This window comes from Oncorhynchus tshawytscha, linkage group LG09 (assembly GCF_018296145.1).
Source record: "Oncorhynchus tshawytscha isolate Ot180627B linkage group LG09, Otsh_v2.0, whole genome shotgun sequence".
NCBI classification, from domain to species: Eukaryota; Metazoa; Chordata; class Actinopteri; order Salmoniformes; family Salmonidae; genus Oncorhynchus; species Oncorhynchus tshawytscha.
In genome coordinates, this window is record NC_056437.1 from 28,087,924 (window position 1) to 28,112,441 (window position 24,518).

The following is a 24,518-nucleotide window of genomic DNA, read 5'->3' on the forward strand; positions in this document are numbered from 1 at the left end:
GCACACACCGGTCTATATAAGGTCCCACAGTTCATGTCAGAGCAAAAACCAAGCCATGAGATCGAACGAATTGTGCCGAGGCAGGATTGTGTCGAGGCAAAGATCTGTGGAAGGGTATCAAAAGATGTCGGGAGCATTGAAGGTCCCCAAGAACATAATGGACGCCATCATTCTTAAATGGAAGAAGTTTGGAACCATCAAGACTTTTCAGAGATCTGGCCGCCCGGCCAAACTGAGCAATCGGAGAAGGGCCTTGGTCAGCGAGGTGACCAAGAACCCAATGGTCACTTTGACAGAGCTCCAGAGTGGAGATGGGAGAACCTTCCAGAAGTACAACCATCTCTGCAGCACTCCACCAATCAGGCCTATGATAAAGCAGCCAGATGGAAGCCACTCCTCAGTAAAAGGCATATGACAGCCTACTTTAGCAAAAGGCACCTAAAGGACTCAGACGATGAGAAACAAGATTTTCTGGTCTGATGAAACCAAGATTGAACTCTTTGGCCTGAATGCAAAGCGTCACATCAAGAGGAAACCTGGCTCCATCCCTACGGTGGTATTTGTCCTTTTGATTCAGTCACTAATGAATACTAACATAGACAAAGTAGACTCCTCAATGTAGCATTTAGTTCCTGCAAGTCCAGATAATGAAGCCCATGAGAGCCAAAGCTGTCTGAAATCCCCTCATCTCATCTTTCTCCCTCACAGAGCTCTCTGACAGACTGTGGCAGACAGTCTCCACTTAGTGAACACAGTCTGAGCGGAGTGCTTAGAAAGCCTGAGGGGCTTGTGGCTGAGAGCATTCTCAGAATCTAGGCTAGTGAACAGCATCCAATGATCTGCTATCTGGGTTCACCATGGATTAATCACTACTCCACCAAAACACCTCTGTATGGATGGAGAATACATCCATCCAACTAACACAGAAGTTAAATAGGCATTAGGTACCACAGTGATAGTTGCACTATCACTGTACAGCAGCCTATTGTTACTTTATGGATTGATACTTTTGAATGCAAGCAACTAGACCATGCTGGTATCTAGAGAAAAGTAAGCAAATGTATTTGGTAAATTGGTAAACCGCACTGTAGTAAAAATCCTAGGGTGGTGCGACCCCATCACTCTTTCCCTCCAGTGTAGAGAAATGCCCACAGGCAGACAGTCCACAGAGCATACGTCCCTTCAGACCTCCCACAGCACACAATGAACACAGGGAAACAAATCACCAATCACTATGCTAATGTTGTCTGCTTGTCAAGGGACAAATACTTTGACCATGAATGAAATAAGGTTCTACAATGTATACTAAACAAAAACACATAAGTGTTGGTCCCATAACCTGAAATAAGATCCCAGAAATTGTTTCACACCTTCAAAAAGCACAGGTGCACCTTGTGCTGGGGACAATAAAAGGACACTGCCGTTATCACACAGCATAATGCCACAGATATTTTAAGTTGAGGGAGCGTGCAATTGGAATGCTGGCTGTAGGAACATCTACCCGAGCTGTTGCCAGATAATTGAAAGTTTATGGTAGAGAAATTAACTGCCTGTGTTGTATTAGAGAATTTGGCAGTACGTCCAACCGGCCTCAACCCCAGACCACATGTATGGCATCATGTGGGCAAGTGGTTTGCTGATGGCAACATTGTGAATACTGTGCACCATGGTGGCGGTGGGGTTATGGTATGGACAGGTATACGCTAGACAATGAACACAATTGCATTTTATCTATGGCAATTTTGATTGCAGAGATACCGAGACGAGATCCTGAGGATCTGTACACGTCCCAGTTCTTCAATGGCATGCTTACGCAAACATGTCATCCATTGAGCATATTTGGGATACTCTGGATGAACCTGTATGACAGCGTGTTCCAGTTCCCGCCAATATCCAGCAACTTCACACAGCCATTGAAGAGTGGGACAACATTCCATAGGCCACAATCAACCTGATCAACTCAACACAAAGCAAATAGTGGTCACACCAGACACTGACTGGTTTTCTGAGCCACATCACTTTAAAAAAAATATATAAAAAGCTGTGACCAAGAGATGCCTATCTGTATTCAGTCATGTGAAATCCATAAATTAAGTCCAATTAATTTCTCAACTTATTTCCTTTGTACAGCGTTATATGAACTTTAAAATCATTGCATTTATATTTGTGCAATAAAGATATGCCTAAGTACAAATAAAAAGCAGATTTAAATGCATTGTTTGTTTTTATTTATTGTTCTCTTTATGTATAAAGCACTGCAGAGTAAACATTTATACAAAAGACAAAAACGCATTGGTATGGTAACGCCGCTATATGGAATGCAGAAATATGTCAGCTATATTTTTTGGTCATGGTGAATTCAAAAGATTAAGTGGAAACCTTACTGTGCAACAGAATATAGCATCAAGACAAAATGAAAAGGCACAACGAATGAAACTGAACTCAGTAAGCTCCCTCTCTTCCAGAGTAAGACATCTTTAGTGCAATACAAAAATGCTAGACAAGACACCCAGCTCCTTTCAGCTTACTAGCTAGCATAATTGAAAAAACAGAAACAGAATACCCTTCAGGCTTGGTCATTACTAAGGTTTGACCTTATGGCTTCTGTGTAGAGATATGCAGCTGTTGCCAAGACCAGCTATAAATATATGCATGCATTTCAATAGGGCAGAGGGGAAAGTTAATACTCCACAATTTCAGTTTAACCAAGTTAAAGCTTGTCATCCACTGTAAGGGATGTTATGAATATGTAGTGTGAACAGCAAGCATATAGTTGTAACAGTAAAAATGCACATACCATACAGCATTCTGAAACAAATAGTGTGTTACATATTGAGAAGTAACATACCAAGTTGTCCTCTAACAGGCCTAGTCTTCTTCAGAAACATGCTATGGGCTTCACTTAAATAAGAATACTACAAAATATTGTGTAAACACATTGCTGTTCAAAACAAGGTTGAAGTAACACTGGCACCTTTAGTAACATTTTCTTCCACGTCTTTCTAAATTCCCAGGTCGCCCTTCAAGCAAATGGCTTGTGGGTAGTTTGTCGATGCCAAAGTGACACAGCATCCTGGTTAAGGCCACTTCATCCCCCGGCCCATCAAGCATGCGAACACCGTCATTACCATTTTGGACTTGACCTCCACCAGGTCGTCTGGGAGAGCGTAGACACACACCCCGATCTTCCTCGCCATGGAAATGGCATATCTAAGAGTAGAAATAGGTTGTTTCATTTAATATTGATCAGCACTTTCTTGCATGACAAGACATTGACATTTCCATTTGTTGAATATTCATTTGCATGACTTAATATATTAGTGTGCCTTCAAAGTATTCATACACCTCGACTTACTCCAGTTACAGCCTGTATTCAAAATGAAGACCTCACCCGCCTATATACACCCCATAAATGACAAAGTGAAAACATGTATAGACATTGAAAATTAAATACAGAAATCTAATTTACATGATTTATACAGTATTCACAGTTCCAATGTCAAAAACACTTTGAAGGAACGTTTATAGCTCTGTAAGTCTTATTATCCAAGAAAATGAAACGGAAGATGTCTGTGGCTTCCTGCTCCCAGACAGACTAAAGTAAAAGTGCCCTCGCAACCAAAACATGCAGCTGCAGGCCCTGACAACATCCCCAGCCGCATCCTCAGAGCATGCGTAGACCAGCTGGCTGGTGTTCAGACAGACATACTCAATTCATCTTTATCCCAGTCTGCTGTTTCCACATTCTTCAAGAGGGCCACCATTGTTCCTGTTCCCAAGAAAGTTAAGGTAACGGAGCTAAACGACTACCTTCCCGTAGCACTCACTTCCGTCCTCATGAAGTGCTTTAAGACTGGTCAAGGACCATATCACCTCCACCCTACCTGACACCCACCCCAATAGGTCCACAGACGATGCAATAGCAACCACACTGCACTAACCCATCTGGACAAGAGGAATACATGTGAGAAAGCTGTTCATTGACTACAGCTCAGCATTTAACACCATAGTATCCCCCAAACTCGTCATCAAGCTCGAGACCCTGGGTCTCGACCCCGCCCTGTACAACTGGGTACTGGATTTCCTGACGGGCCGCCCCCAGGTGATGAGGGTAGGAAACATCGCCACCCCGCTGATCCTCAACACTGGGGCCCCACAAGGGGGGGGGGAGGCAGTGAGCCTTTTCCTGTACTCCCTGTTCACCCACAACTGCGTGTCCAACTCAGACGACACTACAGTGGTAGGCTTGATTACCAACAATGACGAGATGGCCTACGGGGAGGAGGTGAGGGCCCTCGGAGTGTGGTGTCAGGAAAATAACCTCACATTCAATGTCAACAAAACAAAGGAGATGATCGTTGACTTCAGGAAACAGAGGGAGCACCCCCCTATCCACATTAACGGGACAGTAGTAAGTTTTGTTCCTCGGCATACACATCATAGACAAACTGAAATGGTCCACCCACACAGACAGCGTGGTGAAGGCGCAGCAGCACCTCTTCAACCTCAGGAGGCTGAAGAAATTCAGCTCGTCACCAAAAGCACAAACTTCTACAGATGCACAATCGAGAGCATCCTTCAACAAAGTACTTAAAGGATCTGAATACTTATGCAAATGTGATGTTTATTTTGAATCAATTTGCACCAAGAAAAACCCTTTTTCTCACCAAGCAGTACTGCTTCTTGACACTGCTCACTTAACCAGGGATCCAACCGCAATGTGTCAGAGGAAGCACCGTCCAACTGGCGACAGTTTCAGCATGCATGCGTCCAGCCCGCCACAGGAGTCCCATCACGCTCTAGCGACAAGGACATCCCGGCAGGCCAAACCCTCCCCTAACCCGGGCCAATTGTACACCTCAGGTCTCCCGGTTGCGGCCGGCTGCAACACAGCCCAGATCTGTAGTGACGCCTCTAGCACTGCGATGCAGTGCCTTAGACCACTGCGCCATATCGGGAGGCAAAAAAAAAAAAGTTTTTGCTTTGTCATTATGGGTTATTGCGTGTAGATTGATGGGTGAAAAAAACAATTTAATACATTTTAGAATAAGGCTAAACAAAATGTAGAAAAAGTCAAGGGGTCTGAATACTCTGAACACACACCCTTCCTAAAAGCTGTTCTGCGAAGTGCAAGTAGTATGACTGCTCTGACTTCTACAGAGGCCGTATCACCGTAAATGTTGCATGGCCAATGCATATGTCAGATTGACCACGCAGTGCCTTAAGTCTCAAAGAGCTTTCCACACCTGGATTGTGCAACATTTGCCCACTCATTATTACATTTTTTATTCTTCAAGCTGTCAAATTGGTTGTTCATTGCTAGACAACTACTCAGAGCCATCTCAGCCACATTCAATGTTGTCTTGGGAAGCAATATTTGGCCTTGTGTTTCAGGTTATTGTTCTGCTGAAAGGTGACTTCATCTTCCAGTGTCTGGTGGAAAGCAGACTGAACCAGGGTTTCCTATAGGATTTTGCCTGTGCTGAGCTCCATCTCATTTCTACTTACTCTGAAAAACTCCAGTCCTTCACGATTACAAGCATGCCCATAACATGATGCTGCCACCACTATGCTTGAAATGGAGTGTGGTACTGAGTCAGTAATGTGTTGTATTTGCCGCAAACATGCATAACGCTTTGTTTTCAGGACAAAATGTTAACATATTTGCTACATTTTTTGCCGTATTACTTAACGCAAACAGGATGCTGTTTAAATATTTTATTCTGTACAGGATTACTTTTTGCTCTGTCAATTAGTATTGTGGAGTAACTACAAAGTTGTTGATCCATCCTCTGTTATATCACAGCCATTAAACTAACTGTTTTAAAGTCACCATTGGTCTCTGGTGAAATCTGAGTGGTTTCCTTCCTCTCCGGCAACTGAGTTAGGAAGGACACCTTCGTCTTTGTAGTGACTGGGTGTATTGATACACCATCCAACATGTAATTAATGACTTCAGCAACGCAAAGGGATAGTCAATGTCTTCTTTAAGGTGTCCTATGCAATACATTGGAAAATCTCCCTGGTCTTTGTGGTTGAATCGGTTTGAAATTCACTGCTCGACTGAGGGACCTTACAGATTATTCTGAGTTTGGGGTACAGAGATGAGGTAGTCATTCAAAAATCATGTTAGTCACTATTATTGCACAGAGTCTAACTTATAACTTGTTAATCAAGTATTTATTCCTGAACGCATTTAGTCTTGCCATAACAAAAAGGGGCTGAATAGTTGACTCAAGACATTTCAGCTTTCATTTTCAATTAGTTTGTAAACTTTTTGAAAAACAATATTTCACTTTGACATTATCGGGTATTGTGTGTAGGCCAGTGACAAAATCTCAATTTAAATCAATTTTAAATTCAGGCTGTAACAAAATATGGAAAAAGTCCAGGAGTGTGAATACTTTCAAAGGCACTGTACTTCATAACCCCCATATTTCAGGTTAACAGGAAGTATAGCAAAAACCAGTAAGTAATTGAAACTTGAATTCCTATTATAGGTCACTAACCCATATCAAAGTTTGTCTGGATAAGTTCATCAGTGGAAGTCTTACTTGGCATTCTCCAGCTTGTCCTCAGCTGCTAGGCTGCCAGTCTTGACCAGGTCATAGCTGATGCTGCCAGGTTGGATGGCATCAATCAAGTCCACCACTGGTAAACTGTTGCTGATCTCCTTGTCCTGACAATCAAGGGGAGAATACAATGTTAAATACCCGCTTCGGAAATCAGTTCAAGTACTGTGTCAGAATTTGTGGTATGTCACATTAGGTCTGCTGATTAGATGTATTAACTGAGTATCACTACAGTACAGATGCACACTAAAACTGTCAAATAACTAAGAAAAGTGTTTTTTTTAAATAGAACATACATATACACATACATAAAGTGGGGCAAAAAAGTATTTAGTCAGTCACCAATTGTGCAAGTTCTCCCACTTAAAAAGATGAGGCCTGTAATTTATCATAGGTACACTTCAACTATGACAGACAAAATGAGAAACAATCCAGAAATCACATTGTAGGATTTTTAATGAATTTATTTGCAAATTATGGTGGAAAATAAGTATTTGGTCAATAACAAAAGTTTCTCAATACTTTGTTATGCACCCTTTGTTGGCAATGACAGAGGTCAAACGTTTTCTGTAAGTTTTCACACACAGTTGCTGGTATTTCGGCCCATTCCTCCATGCAGATCTCCTCTAGAGCAGTGATGTTTTGGGGCTGTTGCTGGGCAACACGGACTTTCAACTCCCTCCAAAGATTTGCTATGGGGTTGAGATCTGGAGACTGGCTAGGCCACTCCAGGACCTTGAAATGCTTCTTACGAAGCCACTCCTTTGTTGCCCGGGCGGTGTGTTTGGGATCATTGTCATGCTGAAAGACCCAGCCACGTTTCATCTTCAATGCCCTTGCAGATGGGAGGTTTTCACTCAAAATCTCACGATACATGGCCCCATTCATTCTTTCCTTTACACGGATCAGTTGTCCTTGTCCCTTTGCCGAAAAACAGCCCCAAAGCATGATGTTTCCACCCCCATTCTTCACAGTAGGTATGGTGTTCTTTGGATGCAACTCAGCATTCTTTGTCCTCCAAACACGACGAGTTGAGTTTTTACCAAAAAGTTATATTTTAGTTTCATCTGACCATGACATTCTCCCAATCTTCTTCTGAATCATCCAAATGCTCTCTTGCAAACTTCAGATGGGCCTGGACATGTACTGGCTTAAGCAGGGGGACACGTCTGGCACTGCAGGATTTGAGTCCCTGGCGGCGTAGTGTGTTACTGATGGTAGGCTTTGTTACTTTGGTCCCAGCTCTCTGCAGGTCATTCACTAGGTCCCCCCGTGTGGTTCTGGGATTTTTGCTCACCTTTCTTGTGATCATTTTGACCCCACGGAGTGAGATCTTGCGTGGAGCCCCAGATCGAGGGAGATTGTCAGTGGTCTTGTATGTCTTCCATTTCCTAATAATTGCTCCCACAGTTGATTTCTTCAAAGCTGCTTACCTATTGCAGATTCAGTCTTCCCAGCCTGGTGCAGGTCTACAATTTTGTTTCTGGTGTCCTTTGACAGCTCTTTGGTCTTGGCCATAGTGTAGTTTGGAGTGTGACTGTTTGAGGTTGTTATCAGTATGAAAGACACCTGTCCACAAGTTCAAACAGGTGCCATTAATACAGGTAATGAGTGGAGGACAGAGGAGCCTCTTAAAGAATAAGTTACAGGTCTGTGAGAGCCAGAAATCTTGCTTGTTTGTAGGTGACCAAATACTTATTTTCCACCATAATTTGCAAATAAATTCATTAAAAATCCTAGTGATTTTCTGGATTGTTTCTCATTTTGTCTGTCATGGTTGAAGTGTACCTATGATGAAAATAACAGGCCTCTCATCTTTAAGTGGGAGAACTTGCACAATTGGTGGCTGACTAAATACTTTTTTGCCCCATTGTGTGTGTGAGATATATACACACACACACACACACACACAAAGCTTGACAAACCTTGAAGCTTGAGATCTTGGTTGGTTTCCCCGCCTCTGACAAGGTTGTATTGACCCATTTGACAATGTCATCATCATTAGCCATCTGGCCATCTCCCAAGTCCTCTAGTACATTCAGAGTATATCTAGGAGAGATGTCAAGTGTTAGCTAGTATATTGACCAGTTTCTGGTGCACTCAGCAGTGGTTAGCATGCAGTCACTGAAGATTAGACAAGAGTAAATGGAAAATCAACTTATTCATCAAGATCTGCTTAAGAACTAACAAGAACAATATTCCAGTGCTGTTGCCTGGGGGCCAGGTTTACAAAACATTTTGCCATATGCTGCCTTCTCTTATGACCCTGATTTACTGAAAAGCAACCGCATGTGAAAGCATGTCAAATATCGCTGACAGTACCACCACAGATCGTAGTATTGTAACAGAACTGGGATTTCTACGCACCACCTACTTCAGCCCATAACCATGCCTAGCTGGACAAATGATAAAATAACGACTTCTGGGTATTGAAGTACAATGCAAAGTTCAAATTGGAGCAGCATATTTTTGGTTTCAGGAAACAAATAACATTGTAAAATATTTTGGCAGTATATGACTGACGAAAAGACAATTGGGGTAAAATGTTCCTTTCAGCCCTCACCCTGGATCTTTATTTTACCTGTGCTCTGTTTTTCCATAAACAACCAGAAATAAGAACAACATTTTATCCCTGGCTATAAAACAGTATGTTACATATTGATCTAAGCAAGTGCCAAGACTCACCTCCTCATGAGCTGCCACAGCAGAGCCAGCGTCAGGGTGGCGTTGCCATCATTCAGGTCCTGCCCACCAATGCCAACCAGAGAAAACTTGGCCGTCATCTTTCCCAGATCAACTGCATAGTTGCAGTTCTCCAACTGCGAGCAGACAAAACACAGTAGGAATCAAGAGAAACAAAATTAGTCCCTCTCTAGAACTAGAATTGGAGCTGTGGTCTTTTGATCTATGAATAGTTGAAAACAGTCAGTTCTGCAGTATTATTTAGCATTCTTTCAAAGTAAAAATAAATGGAGGAAAAGAGATTTTATTTGACAAGTCAACCTTTTTCATGTTGGTCCCAATCTTGGGATATGGTGGCTTGTTGACTTTGTTGGTCCAGTCAACGGGTACTTTTATCTTTTCATAAAGCTGAAGGATGACCAAGGCATCTGCTAGGTCTCTATAGAGTAAAGCTAGTTATTTAGGTTACTCATTGATAATAAAGCCAAAGAAACCTTACCCTGTGTATGAACACCACTGGTAGGGAGCATGTTATGAGCAGTCGGTCATTGGCAGTTTAATTTTTCATGTAAGTCATTAGTTGAATTTGGTACATACCCATACAGATGATTGACATGTGGGTTCACGCCCAGGGAATTCATCCAGTTCCGGAATGTTCCCTCTTCTCGTGTCTCACCTAAATAGAAAATAGAGCTGTTGAGTGATTTTAAGGTCTAGGGGAGTACAATATATACTGAACAGAAATCACACAGCAACCTCATGACCGACAGACTAGCTCAACACCCACCTTCCAGCAGGCCCCAGTCAATGCCCTCTCCCTCAGGCTTGGTGAGAGACGGGTACTTGTTGAAGAGATTGGCCACAAAGGCCAAGTTGAGTTTGGGGTTGCCAGAGACTACGTCGGCTGGTGTGACAAACTGGCGACAGTCCAGCCTGTCAGCCTGCTGAAGCATGTTCTCTGCCCTCTTCAGGTCATCCTTCTCCTACAGGACAGACACCACAGGGTCATGCTAATGACATTTCATGTATCCCTTCTGAATCTTCTTAGCCATGTTCTCTGTGTATGGGATTTGTATATTCGCCGTAAAAGTGCTTACACTGAAGCCTGCCATGCTGATGTCTGTGTGTGGCTGGTCTTCCTCTGTGCATTTGGGGGAGATTTGGATGAGGAGGTGGAAATAGGCTCTGGAGTCCTGAAACAGAAATCTTGTTTCAATCTTAGCATTGAAAAAAAAAAAAAAGCACACTGAGATACAAGGCTGTGCAGGCCACATGGGAACACAAATGGACAAGTATGCAATGACCATGACAGGAAATATTACAGTACAATGACCATGACACATGAAGCTATTGTCAATTCCTATACAGTAAGGAAGTTGCTTATGCAGTAAATGTACATGTTGAAAGGTCTGTCCGCTAAAGAAGTGTCAGTCAGAAATCAAAGCACAGGCATAATATATAAAAAAATGTAACTTTACAAAGAACCTTCTATTCGTTCAAAGCGAACATTTAAGAGTCCAGATTTGGATAAAGCCTTGTTTGAGGAACATTCATCATTATTTTATTTAACTATTGTTCCAACACTTTTGTGAAGACGAGAATAGTATTACATGAACCATAAAGACAGTGCACTCAGTTCCCACCCCTTGACTTTACACATTTTGTGGCATTACAGCCTAAATTTAAAATGTATTAAATTGAAATTTGTCACTGGCATAACCTCCTAATATCAAAGTAATTGTTTTTTGACAGTTATACAAACTAAAAAAAAAAACTTAAGCCAATAACTATTCAACCCCTTTATTAAGGCAAGCCTAAATAAGTTCAGGATTAACAATTTGCTTAACAAGTCACAAGTTGCATAGACTCACTCTTTGTGCAATAGTGTGTAACATGAGTTGAATGATTACCTCATCTCGGTACCCCACACACACAGATAATTGTAAGGGCCCTCAGTCGAGCAATGAATGTCAAACACATATTCAAACACAAAAAGGTTTTCCAATGCCTCACAAAGGGCACCTATTGGTAGCAGACTGACTATGCCCTTTAGCACAGTCAACTTTTTACACTTTGGATGATGTATCAATACACCCAGGCAATACAAAGATACAGGCGTGCTTCGTAACTCGGTTGCCGGAGAGGAAGGAAACCGCTCAGGAATTTCACCATGAGGCCAATGGTGACAAAAACAGTTACAATTTAATGGTAGGAGAAAAGTGAGGCTGTATCAATATTGTAGTTACTCCACAATACTTAACAAATTAAGAGTGAAAAGGAAACTAACCTGCACAGAATAAAAAATTAATTTGTTTGCAACAGGGCACTAAAGTAATACTGCAGAAAATGTGACTAAGCAATTCACTTTTTGCCAAATAAAAAGTTATGGGGCAAATCCAATACATTATTGAGTACCACGCTCCATAATTTAAGCATAGTGGTGGTGGCATCATGTTATGGGTATGCTTGTAATTGTTAAGGACTGGAGTGTTTCAGGATTTTTTTAAAAGAGAGAAACATAATGGAGCTAAGCACCTGTCAAAATTCTAGAGGAAAATCTGCTTCAGTCTGCTTTCCACCAGACACTGGGAGATTAATATACCTTTCAGCGGGACAATAGCCTAACAGTTTTGACTGAAATCTGCTAGAAAATCTTTGTCTTGCAATGATCAACACCCAATTTGACTAAGGGTGAAGAATTTGCACAATCAGGTGTAGAAAGCTCAGAGACTAACCCAGAAGGACTCAGCTGCCAAAGGTGATTTTCACATGTACTGACTCAGGTGGTTGAATACTTATCTAGTCAAGATTATTTTCTTCCACTGAGAGAATCATGTAGGTCATTGACAAAAAAAACAATTAAATCCATTTTAAATTTAACTTTGTGATAACAAAATGTGGAAAAAGGGGTGAAAATACATTGAAGTCACTGTACATGGATTTTACACATCCATACCTTGATGTCCAAGCTGAAGTTACTGATTTTCTCCCAGCCTGCATTCTCCAGGTGGAAGTTAGCCCAGCGCAGCAGCAGCTCCTCTGGAGACAGCTTCATCAAGTCCTCCAGGGTCTCTCCATCCCTCAGCAGAGCAGCCAGGGCTGAAGGAGACAGGGTCACAGGACATAGTCAGCTACATCACCGCAACTCACTGACCAGAGGTCTTCAGCCAGAAAAAAAAAAAGGTACTTCAAAACTGAGGACAGACTACCAGACATAAAAAGACACCTTTGATCCTTGTAATAGGTCAATGTACCGTGATGAGGAATAAAATGGTTAAATACCAGGTTCATGAGTCACCAAAGATGTGATAGTGCTGTGAAAGCCCCTCACCTTCATTCCTGCTGAGCTCGATGTCAGCGAACAGGCCGATCTTGATGATTTGCCACAGCAGGCCCAGCACCAGGTGGGGCTTCCCCTCCCTAAGGTCCAGAGCCCCGATGTTCACCACGTGGCAGCCAATGGCAGAGGCAGAGTTCAGAGCAAGGTTCAGATTCTCCTGTAGGACGAACAGAAACAAAGACCGTTTTGAAGTACCGTTCACGAAAGAGAAACAAGGCCTCCCACATGTAAATTAAACAGATGACAGTAATTATCTTTACAATAGCATGGGGTGGAATGACTAAATCTAACAATCACTCAGTCAACTACAGTATATGACCAGTTTGGTTGAGTTTGTAAGGACCTGTATTGTGAACGGTGTCAGTTTGGTCTTGTTTATGGTCCTCTCGTCAATCGTGTCTGGCACCGACAAGTTGATCATTTTACTACAGGAGCACATAAACAGCTGGTTTACGAGGGGTCCAAATGTTGGAAGACACAGGTATGCCCCATTTCAAACCACCGCGTGTAAGGAAAAATAGCTGTAATAGGGGCTGTAAGGCTTGAAGGGCAGGAATTATACAGAACACAATTATATAAATATATGGTCTCGCCAAAGAACGATGCCGTCGCCCAGGGACTTGAAGAGGGAGTCTGAGTTGGGGTCCATGGGCAGGGCGTGCTTGCAGTCAGGGTCATTCTCCAGTGCTGTGTTTATCCAGTTGACAAACGCGTACCGTTCCTCCTCTGCATAGGGCAGCACAGAGAAACACCAGGTCAAAAACTAGCACCACATCAACAGTGGTGGTCAGTGCCGTTTAAAATGAGGGAGGACGATAAAACATTTTATCATTTCAAATACAGTATATTGGATGACTGTCATTCAGCCCCAGCCTGCTAGCTGTCTGAATCGCTGTGTCTCCAGCCAGCCCAACCACTCACTGGACCCCTATTGATCACCTGGCTACGCATGCCTCTCCCTAATATCAATATGCCTTGTCCATTACTGTCCTGGTTAGAGATCTTATTTCACTGTAGAGCCTCTAGCCCTGCTCAATATGCCTTAACCTACCATTTAGTTCCACCTCCCACATATGCGGTGACATCACCTGGTATAAACGTCGAGACAATCTCTCTCATCATTACTCAATGCCTAGGTTTACCTCCAAATAACTCACATCCTACCATACATCTGTCTGTACATTATGCCTTGAATCTAGTCTCTCATGCCCAGAAACCTACTCCTTTTACTCTCTGCTCTGAAAGCACTAAGCAACCAGTCCTGTTAGCCGTACCCTCATCCTTCTCTTTTCCTCTGGTGATGTAGAGGTGAATCCAGGCCCTGCAGTGCCTAGCTCCACTCCTACTCCACAGGTGCTCTCATTTGTTGACTTCTATAACCGTAAAAGCCTTGGTTTCATGCATGTTAACATTAGAAGCCTCCTCCCTAAGTATGTTTTATTCACTGCTTTAGCACACTCTGCCAACCTGGATGTCCTAGCCATGTCTGAATCCTGGCTTAGGAAGTCCACCAAAACCCCTGAAATTTCCATCCCTAACATTTTCTGACAAGATAGAACTGCCAAAGGGGGCGGTGTTGCAATCTACTGCAGAGATCGAACTCTGTCGTACTATCATTTCGAACTTCTACTTTTAAAAATCCATCTTTCCATCTTTCTTGCCACTTGCTATAGACCACCCTCTGCACCCAGCTGTGCCTTGGACACGATATGTGAATTGATTACCCTGCCCCCCCCTCCATATCTATCTTAAAAGCTTGTGCTGCTAGGTGACCTAAACTGTGACATGCTTAACACCTCAGCCATCCTACAATCTAAGCTAGATGCCCTCAATCTCACACAAATGATCAATGAACCAACCAGGTACAACCCCAAATCCGTAAACAAGGGCACCCTCAGATTTCATCCTAACCAACCTGCCCTCCAAATACACCTCCGCTGTCTTCAACCAAGATCTCAGCGATCACTGCCTGCATCCGTAATTAGTTTGTGGTCAAACAACCACCCCTCACTGTCAAACGCTCCCTAAAACACTTGAGCAGGCCATTCTAGTCGACCTGGCTCGGGTATCCTGGAAGGATATTGACCTCATTCCGTCAGTAGAGGATGACTGATTCTTTAAAAGTGCTTTCCTCAACATCTTAAATAAGCATGCACCATTCAAAAAAAATGTAGAACCAGGAACAGATATAGTCCTTGGTTCTCTCCAGACCCGACTGCCCTTGACCAGCGCAAAAACATCCTGTGGCGTTCTGCATTAGCGTCCAACAGCCCCCGTGATAAGCAACTTTTCAGGGAAGTTAGGAACAAATATACACAGGGAGTTTGAAAAAGCTAGCCTTTGCTTTCCTAATAGAAATTTGAATCCTGTAGCACAAACTACAAAAAGTTCTGGGACACTAAAGTCCATGGAGCATAAGAGCACCTCCTCCCAACTGCCCTGAGGCTAGGAAACACTTATCACCAATAAATCCACAATAGAGAATTTCAATAAGCATTTTTCTACAGCTGGCCATGCTGTCCACCTGGCTACCCCAGTCAACAGCCCTGCGCTCCACATAACGCACCCAAACCTCCCCCACCCAAATAGCTGATGTTCTGAAGGAGCTGCAAAATCTGAACCCCTACAAATCAGCAAGGCTAGGTAATCTGGACCCTCTATTTCTAAAATGATCTGCCGAAATGGTTGCAACCCCTATATTACTAACCTGTTCACCTCTTCCGTATCGTCTGAGATTCCCAAAGATTGGAAAGCTGCCACAGTCATCCCCCTCTTCAAAGGGGGAGACACTAGACCCAAACTGCTACAGACCTAAATCTATTCTACCTTGCTAAGGTCTTTGAAAGCCAAGTTAACAAACAGCTTACCAACCATTTTAAATCTCACCGTACCTTCTCCGCTATGCAATCTGGTTTCAGAGCTGGTCATGGGTGCACCTCAGCAAACTTCAAGGTCCTAAACGATATCATAACCACCATCGATATTCATCGACCTGGCTAAGGATTTCGACTCTGTCAATCATAACATTCTTATTGGCAGACTCAACAGCCTTGGTTTCTCAAATGATTGAGTTGCCTGGCTCACCAACTACTTCTCAGACAGAATTCAGTGTGTCAAATCGGAGGGCCTGTTGTCCAGACCTCTGGCAGTCTCTGGGGGTGCCACAGGGTTCAATTCTCGGGCCAACTCTTTTCTCTGTATACATCTGTCGCTCTTGCTGCTGGTGATTGTCTGATCCACCTCTACGCAGATGACACCATTCTGTATACATCTGGCCCTTCTTTGGACACTGTTAACTAACCTCCAGACGAGCTTCAATGCCATACAACTCTCCTTCCGTGGCCTCCAATTGCTTTTAAATACAAGTAAAACTAAATGCATGCGCTTCAACCGATCGCTGCCCGCACCTGCCCGCCCGTCCAGCATCACTACTCTAGACGGTTGTGACTTAGAAAATGGACACCTACAAATACCTAGGTGTCTGGTTAGACTAAACTCTCCTTCCAAACTCATATTAAACATGTCCAATCCAAAATTATATCTAGAATCTGCTTCCTATTTCGCAACAAAGCATCCTTCACTCATGCTGCCAAACAGTCTACCGTTTTACGACGGTATCCTACTGATCCTTGACTTCGATGTCACTTACAAAATAGCCTCCAACACTCTACTCAGCAAATTGGATGTAGTCTATCACAGTGCCATCTGTTTTGTCAAAGCCCCATATACTACCCACCACTGCAACTTGTATGCTCTCGTCGGCTGGCCCTCGCTTCATACTCGTCACCAAACCCACTGGCTCCAGGTATTCTACAAGTCTCTGCTAGGTAAAGTCCCGCCTTCCCTCAGCTCACTGGTCAGAGCAGCACCCACCTGTAGCACGCGCTCCAGCAGGTCTCACACTGGTCACCCCCAAAGCCAATCCTTCGGCCTCCTTTCCTTCCAGTTATCTGCTGCCAATGACTGGCACAAACTGCAAAAATCTGAAGCTGGAGACTGACCTCCATCACTAGCTTTAAGTGCCAGAGCAACTCAGATCACTGCACATAGCTCATCTGTAAATAGCCCATCCAATCTACCCCATACTGTATTTATTTTGCTCCTTTGCACCCCAGTATTTCTACTTGCACATTCTGCACAGCTTAATATTCCAGTGTTTAATTGCTATATTGTAATTACTCTGCCACCATGGCATATGTATTGCCTTAACTCTTATCCTACCCCATTTGCACATGCTATATTTAGATTTTCCTACTGTATTATTGATTGCATGTGTCGAACTGCTTTGCCTTATTTTGGCTAGGTCGCAGTTGCCAAAGAGTTCAACTAACCTACCTGTTTAAAGGTGAAATAAAATATCAAATTCCATTCACCCAGCTCAAGGTAACATCAATAGATATAACCTACTACATGATACTCGAATTTCCCTATACCCATCATGAGGTTGCTACAACCTAGCCTATGAATGAAAGTTAAAAATTCAACTTGTGAATGTAATGTTTAGTAATCAGGGTGACAGTGACACATTCAACACCGTCCTGCATCTAGCTGATCTAGGGCATAATCATTTAGTACAGTTGAAAATGAGTTTCTATTGGACAAATTCACGTATGTTTATCGCCATTCTGTTTAAGAAACTTTAACAGAAACTGCAAAATGAATACACCCATGATCACACAAATGCAGTTCACTTTCATAGCAGCAGCAAACAGCATGATCACTTTGCTTGTTGTAATTCCTCCTCACCTTTTCCCATCGCTTGTGGACCTCAGCTGTCTGACCTGTTGAAAACCTTTTTAATCCAAATATCATAACAGCTAGACAGAGCCCACAGTTGCCACCACATTATATAACGTCATAGTCAAAACATGCTAATATAACGCATTAGTAAACCCACTACAAATCATGCAGTACAGTCACCAAACACTTTAGCAGTCACACCGGTGGGCCCCGGTTGCAAAAAAAATATAAAAACAAATTCTTACCTTGGAAAAATGTCAGTGTTGAAGAACATAGCATGCTAGCTAACACAGGAGCCCTCCGAGTCAGGTGTTTGAGTAGGCTAAACTAGCTAGCTCTTCCATTTGAAGAAATGTATTCTTTTAAAACTGCTCAACTATTGTCTCAGACAACTTCTCACCACATGATATACACTGCCAACTGTAGCTTGTGCTTTTAGTACTAGATTCATTATCTGATCCTGATTGCAGCTTTAACTGACATTTTGTCCAGCCAAAAGCAATGATCGGAGGACATCCTGAAGTTGTCAATTGTGTAAGTCTATGGAAGGGGGTGAGACCCAAGAGGCTACTAGGTTTTGTATTGAAATGAATGTACTCAGAGGAGAACGGAAACCATCTATCCTCCAGCTACACCGTGGTGCTACCCTACAGAGTGCTGTTGAAGCTACTGTAGACCATTGCAAAACTGTTTATCAATTATTTGGTGATGAATATATTTTAAATAGTTATCCTCAAAGAAATAGCTGTAATATTACCTATTTTTATGAAATTCACCGAGAATTGACCTCCCCTTCCTCATCTGAGTAGCCTCCACTGCTTCATACACATGATTTGTCACTACACCGGAATAATCTTTTCTATGACATCCCAGAAACCCAGTTATTGTTTTTGATTGTCTAATCAATACACTACGAAAGAGACAAACAGGGCATCTACCTAAACTCATGAGTAAGGTTCCCCTAGATTAAAGCAAAGACCCTACATATATGCAATACAACATACTGTAACACAATGACAGAAGTGGTAGGAGATGCTGTGAGCAGCTCACCAGAGAAGGAGTGTTGCGTTCCCTCGCTGGACTGTGTAGATGTCCCACCTATGGCCAGGATCCCCTCCTTCCTGTTAATGGCCTTCCGAAAGCTTTTGGCAATGTCACTGCTCTTCAACTCCTGGAATATCTGCAGTAGAGAGGGCAAAGTGCATTTAAAATCACTTCTTAGACCAGCTGATTTCTCAAAGTGCTGTACAGAAACCCAGCCTAAAACCCCAAACAAGCAATGCAGAAGCATTAAGCTCCCACAAACCATGACATACCTCAAGAGCTTAATATAGTTACGATTACATTATGCTCAGTCATGAGGATTACTACAAGGGAAATCTGTATAAAAAGGAATTGTGTCATCTCGAATCAGTTGCACGAGTCAAAACAAATTCTGTAAGCTGCAATTCTGTTCAGTAAGGTTCTCACTGGGGAGAGGCCATATGGTAACAGAAACACCAGTGTTTAACAGGAAGCTAAGTGCCTCTGTGTACCAAACATTTCATCCTCCTTTGTAAGAAGTAAACATATTATGGGATACTGTGTGCTGAATGGCCAGGGGAAATGCTTTTGGAAATAAGGATGCGAGGGGGGTGTAGGTTGGGTTAGAAAGACATTTGTCAATGGCCTAAAATCTATACAGGAGCCAAAGTTTGAGCCAAGTAAATCAACACGTTTGTATTCACAGGCCCCAACGTCTCTAGTCGCTGACCTGACACCTGCTGGTCTCAGTAGTCACCAGCTACTCAGCCTGGAATTGAGTGACATTAAAAGGTGTACGCCACAAACATCGGATCATGTAGCGTTAGTTTGAAATCCTAAAGCTTAGTAAAATAGCAAATTTTCCATGAGAAGTTAAGCAAAATTCCTGGGTTTAAATTCAGAAAGAAAAAAAAGTTGGCTTACAGTGAACCTATTTTATGGGATAAACAAGCCAATTCTAGATCTTGCAGCATATTTTGGTTAAACTATCCCAAATTCAATGGAATTGCAACCCTATGCATTCTTCCATCACATGTACAGCTGATTCTCAAGATCTTGCACACTAATAGAGATGCTATTGAGCCCACACTACTATACTCTGCGCCAAGGACTACATGCTTTCTGGTAAATTAGAATTACAATACTGGGTGGGGTGAATATATTTTATATATGACATGATTTTTTTGGTTAACTAGTAAATAGCCTAAAGTGAAAAAATAAAATAAAAAATTCTGCTAGTTAGTTTGCCACCATGTGGGTTTTTAGCTTGCTTGAACCTGCTAACTGAAGTGTTATTTCACCCGTTTCCATACACGTTTAATTTTTAAACATTTATCTTACAAAGGAGTTCGTTAAACTGCTTCACCATTCATCTGTACATGGAATAGTATTTTTACACAAATTTTTCCCCCTAATCTTTACAGGAAAACGCCACGGACACCATCTGATGGAGACATTTCACTGCAGCTAATGTAGAACGAACAGCTGTGTACATTTGCAAATACTGTGCCAAATCATGTGAAGAATGCACCAATGCAGAATCATCTGGGCAAGTGCATAAAGTACTCTCAGCGCTCACAACAAGTCCCTCTACTTCTATTCGAGGTGAAAATGATGAATCAGACACCTTATCGATAGCAACAGCTCATGGTCCTCCTGGAATCAGATGTTTTTTTGACTCATTGGAGGAACGTTGTCAGAGAAATGCTGATGAAAGTTTTGCTCGAGCTGTGTATGCAACTGGCTCACCTCTGATGCACACAGGCAATGTGTATTGGAAGAGATTTCTGAATGTTCTTCGCCCAGCATACATCCCGCCAACCAAACATGCTTTATCTACTAATTTGCTGGATGCAGAGTTCAGAGTTCAAGTAAATCATAGAGAAGGCAGAATGTATTGCAGTCATCGCCGATGGGTGGTCGAATGTTCGTGGGCAAGAACTCATTAACTACATCTCCCCCTAAACCAGTATTCTACAAGAACACAGACAGTCTCTACATTGCAAATGAGCTGAAGGCAGTCAATGACCTTGGACCACAGAAGGCGGCTTGGTATAAAGTGGAGGAGTCCTAACCTCACACCCATTGGCTGTGCTGCTCATACATTGAATCTGTTCAAGGACATCATGGCACTGAAAACAATGGATGCTCTCTACAAGAGGGCCAAGGAAATGGTTAGGTATGTGAAGGGTCATCAGGTTATAGCAGCAAGCTACCTAACCAATCAAAGTGAAGAATAAGAGCACCACATTGAAAGCTGCCCAGCAACACCTGCTGGGGTGGTGTCTTCAACATGTTTGACAGTCTCCTGGCAGGGAAGGAGTCTCTCCAAGAAAATGGCCATATCACAGTCTGCTGATAGACAGCCCCATCAAGAGGATCCTCCTGGATGACGTATTTTGGGAGAGAGTGGTAAGCAGCCTGAAACCGACAGCTGTAGCCATTGCACAGATTGAGGGAGACAATGCCATCTTGTCTGATGTTCAGACTGCCTGTAGATGTAAGAAGAAATCCAGACTGCCCTGCCCACTTCACTGTTGCGCCAAGCAGAGGAAACTGCAGTTCTGAAATACATCAAAAAGCATGAAGACGTCAGCCTGAAGCCCATACACGCCGTAGCGTACATGTTGGCACCCAAGTATGCTGGCAAGACCATCCTGTTTAGTGCAGAGATCAACAAGGCCAATGGGGTCATCACCTTGGGCTGGATGAGGGCAAGATTCTTGGCAGTCTGGCGAAGAACACTTCCAAGCAAGGGCTTTGGGATGGAGATGAGATATGTTGGCACAACTGCCATATTGCATCAGTCACCTGGTGGAAGGGACTGTGGATCCGAGGCTCTTTCCCCCGTTGCCACCATCATCCTCCAAATCCCACCAACATCAGCCACCTCAGAGCACAAATGGTCCTTGTTTGGGAACACACAGGCTGACCAATACGAGTGTTGAAGAATTGGTGGGCATCCGGGAAAATGAGGCCTTTTGAGTCTGACAATGAGCCATCCTCAACAAGGTTGGAAAGTGACAGTGAAGATGAGGCCTCAGTCTGATGTTCAAGAGGTTGACATTGAGGTCCAAGGAAAAGACAGAAGCCTGAGAGGAAGACAACCAAAGCTTTAGTTTCGAGACTACCATTTTACAGATGCATGTTGAAGTCTTTTTTGGGAGAAGCGATGGATCATTGGGGATCATTCAATATTCCCTTTTGTTGTTCAGTGAAATCATCCCATGTGAAGAGTCACCTCATTTAATTAAAGTTCAATTTGTAACTAAAATGGGGGTTTTCTATTGGAAGGATTTAATCATTTGCAATTATGTCTACTTATGATAAGGTAAAAGGTTTATGTTTGGATATACTTATATGGAGACAATGTAAAAAAAAAATTAAAAAACTTAACTAAGCAAAAAAAAGAAACGTCCTTACTGTCAACTGCGTTTATTTTCAGCAAACTTAACGTGTAAATATTTGTATGAACATAAGATTCAGACAAACTGAACAAGTTCTAAAAGACATGACTAACATAACTGGAATAATGTGTCCCTGAACAAAAGGGGGGGGGGTTCAAAATCAAAAGTCAGTATCTGGTGTGGCCACCAGCTGCATTAAGTACTGCAGTGCATCTCATCCTCATGGACTGCACCAGATTTGCCAGTGTTGCTGTGAGATGTTACCCCACTCTTCCACCAAGACACATGCAAGTTCCCAGATTTTTTTTTTTTTTTTTGGGGGGGGCAACAGGTCCCAGACGTGCTCAATGGGAGATCCGGGCTCGTCGCTGGCCATGGCAGAATATTGACATTCCCGTCTTGCAGGAAATCAGCCATACTGCTCGTTCTGTGCGTGGTGGCATTGTCATGCTGGAGGATCATGTCAGGATGAGCCTGCAGGAAGGGTACCACATGAGGGAGGATGATGTCCTCCCTGTAACACAGAGAGCTAAGATAGTGTGTCATCATTGCAGGCACAGTCCGATGATGCGGTGACACGCCGCCCCAGACCATGACGGACCCTCCACATCGATCCCGCGCCAGAGTACAGGCCTCTGTGTAAACGCACATTCCGTCGAAGATAAACGCGAATCCGACCATCACCCCTGGTGAGACAAAACCGTGAGTCATAAGTGAGGAACTTTTTGCCTGTCCTGTCTGATCCAGCAATGGTGGGTTTGTGCCCATAGTTGTTGCCGGTGATGTAAGGCAGGTCCTCACCAGACAACAGGCCAACAAGCCCTCAGTCCAGCCCTTCTCAGCCTATTGCGGACAGTCTCAGCACTGATGGAGGGATTGTGCGTTCCTGGTGTAACTTGGGTAGTCGTTGCCATCCTGTACCTGTCCCGCAGGTGTGATGTTCAGATGTACCGATCCCGTGCAAGTGTTACACGTGGGGGACGTTTCTTTTTTGCTGAGTTTACATTTAACAATGGTATTAATATTTATTAGCATATATTCCTGAATATTCCCCAAAATGTGCAACCCTAGTTAGCTTACATTGCTTATGCCCTGTAGATAGAGGAAACCCATAGTAACCACAATAGTATGCATTTCCCTTTATAAATAATGCCTTTGTTGTGATTTAATTTGCTTTCAATTAAAGGATATTGTTCATGTCAACCTAAAAAAAATAAATGTAATCCATTATAGCAACCAAAAATAGCACAACCCCCTCTAACAAATATACTGTAATAGCCATAGGTATGTTAAACCATACAAAAAAGGCTGAATTCACTGGCTCCAGGTCATCTACAAGCCCATGCTAGGTAAAGCTCCGCCTTATCTCAGTTCACTGGTCACGATGGCAACACCCATCCGTAGCAAGCGCATCTCACTGATCATCCCTAAAGCCAACACCTCATTTGGCCGCCTTTCGTTCCAGTTCTCTGCTGCCTGTGACTGGAACGAATTGCAAAAATTGCTGAAGTTGGAGACTTATCTCCCTCACCAACTTCAAACATCTGCTATCTGAGCAGCTAACCGATTGCTGCAGCTGTACATAGTCTATCGGTAAATAGCCCACCCATTTTTACCTACCTCATCCCCATACTGTTTTTATTTATTTACTTTTCTGCTCTTTTGCACACCAATATCTCTACCTGTACATGACCATCTGATCATTTATCGCTCCAGTGTTAATCTGCAAAATTGTAATTATTCGCCTACCTCCTCATGCCTTTTGCACACAATGTATATAGACTCCCCTTTTTTTTCTACTGTGTTATTGACTTGTTAATTGTTTACTCCATGTGTAACTCTGTGTTGTCTGTTCACACTGCTATGCTTTATCTTGGCCAGATCGCAGTTGCAAATGAGAACTTGTTCAACTAGCCTACCTGGTTAAATAAAAGGTGAAATAAAAAAAATGAATGGTCACAGGCAAAACAAAGAGCACACTACTATTCTGACCTAATTTCTGTGTGTACGTACACACAGTTTACTATACTTCTGAGTACCAGAGGTCGTCAATTAAAATTGAGAAGTGAGGACATTTTGCCAGTCCTTACTTGTTAAGACCATTTTAGGTTTAGGAGTTCAAATTAATGTTAGAGAGAAATAAGACAGATAAATAGCTACATGGACTACCTGCATGGTCCACGGTCTCTTTGCACACTACACCAGGGCGATTCAAACCTTTTCCTGAAGAGCTACCTTCCTGAATGTTTTCACTCCAACCCCAGTTGAAACTAACCTGATTCAGTTAATCAAGCAGCTAATTATTAGAATCAGGTGTGCTAGATTAGGCAAAAACCTACAGAACAGTAGCTCTACAGGAACAGGGTTGGAGAGCTCTGCTCTACACACACCACCAGGGGTGTCAAACTTATTCCATGGAGTGGAGGGCCTAGTGTCTGCAGGTTTTCCCTTTCATTTAAGACCTACACAACCAGGTGAGAGGAGTTTACTAGTCATCAATTAAGTACAAGGGCAGAGCAAAAACCTGACTCAGCCCTCCCTGGAACTGCTACTGTTTCGCATACATCCTGATGCCAAGTCACCTTACAACACATGCACAACCCTACCATGCCAGTATCCCTGCCTTCACATTGCAAATATGGTATCGACACTGCATTTACCCTGTATATAGGTTCCTTACTCACACATGTTCTCATTTCTACTTCATGTGTTTTTGTTCTACTGCTTTTGCATACTCCCCCCCCCATGACTCAC

At 42.9% G+C, this 24,518-nt stretch overlaps 1 protein-coding gene across 2 annotated transcripts in view; it reads right to left on the reverse strand.

Moving 5' to 3' along the window:
• Positions 1-2,205: 2,205 nt before the first annotated feature.
• Positions 2,206-24,518, reverse strand: part of LOC112257692 (plastin-3-like) — a 28,313-nt gene continuing 6,000 nt past the window's right edge. Inside the window, exons 4-17 of one of the 2 annotated variants that reach the window (XM_024431470.2) lie at positions 20,786-20,791; positions 18,385-18,514; positions 13,188-13,320; positions 12,938-13,019; positions 12,586-12,751; positions 12,211-12,353; positions 10,352-10,447; positions 10,042-10,237; positions 9,852-9,930; positions 9,576-9,693; positions 9,258-9,391; positions 8,498-8,621; positions 6,555-6,679; positions 2,206-3,210 (exon numbers count right to left, since the gene is read on the reverse strand). In XM_024431470.2, the coding sequence (XP_024287238.1) occupies positions 3,078-3,210; positions 6,555-6,679; positions 8,498-8,621; positions 9,258-9,391; positions 9,576-9,693; positions 9,852-9,930; positions 10,042-10,237; positions 10,352-10,447; positions 12,211-12,353; positions 12,586-12,751; positions 12,938-13,019; positions 13,188-13,320; positions 18,385-18,514; positions 20,786-20,791 (1,665 nt within the window). In that variant the 3' untranslated portion in view covers positions 2,206-3,077. The remainder of the gene's footprint in view (positions 3,211-6,554; positions 6,680-8,497; positions 8,622-9,257; positions 9,392-9,575; positions 9,694-9,851; positions 9,931-10,041; positions 10,238-10,351; positions 10,448-12,210; positions 12,354-12,585; positions 12,752-12,937; positions 13,020-13,187; positions 13,321-18,384; positions 18,515-20,785; positions 20,792-24,518) is intronic. The other variant, XM_024431469.2, reaches the window with a different exon arrangement.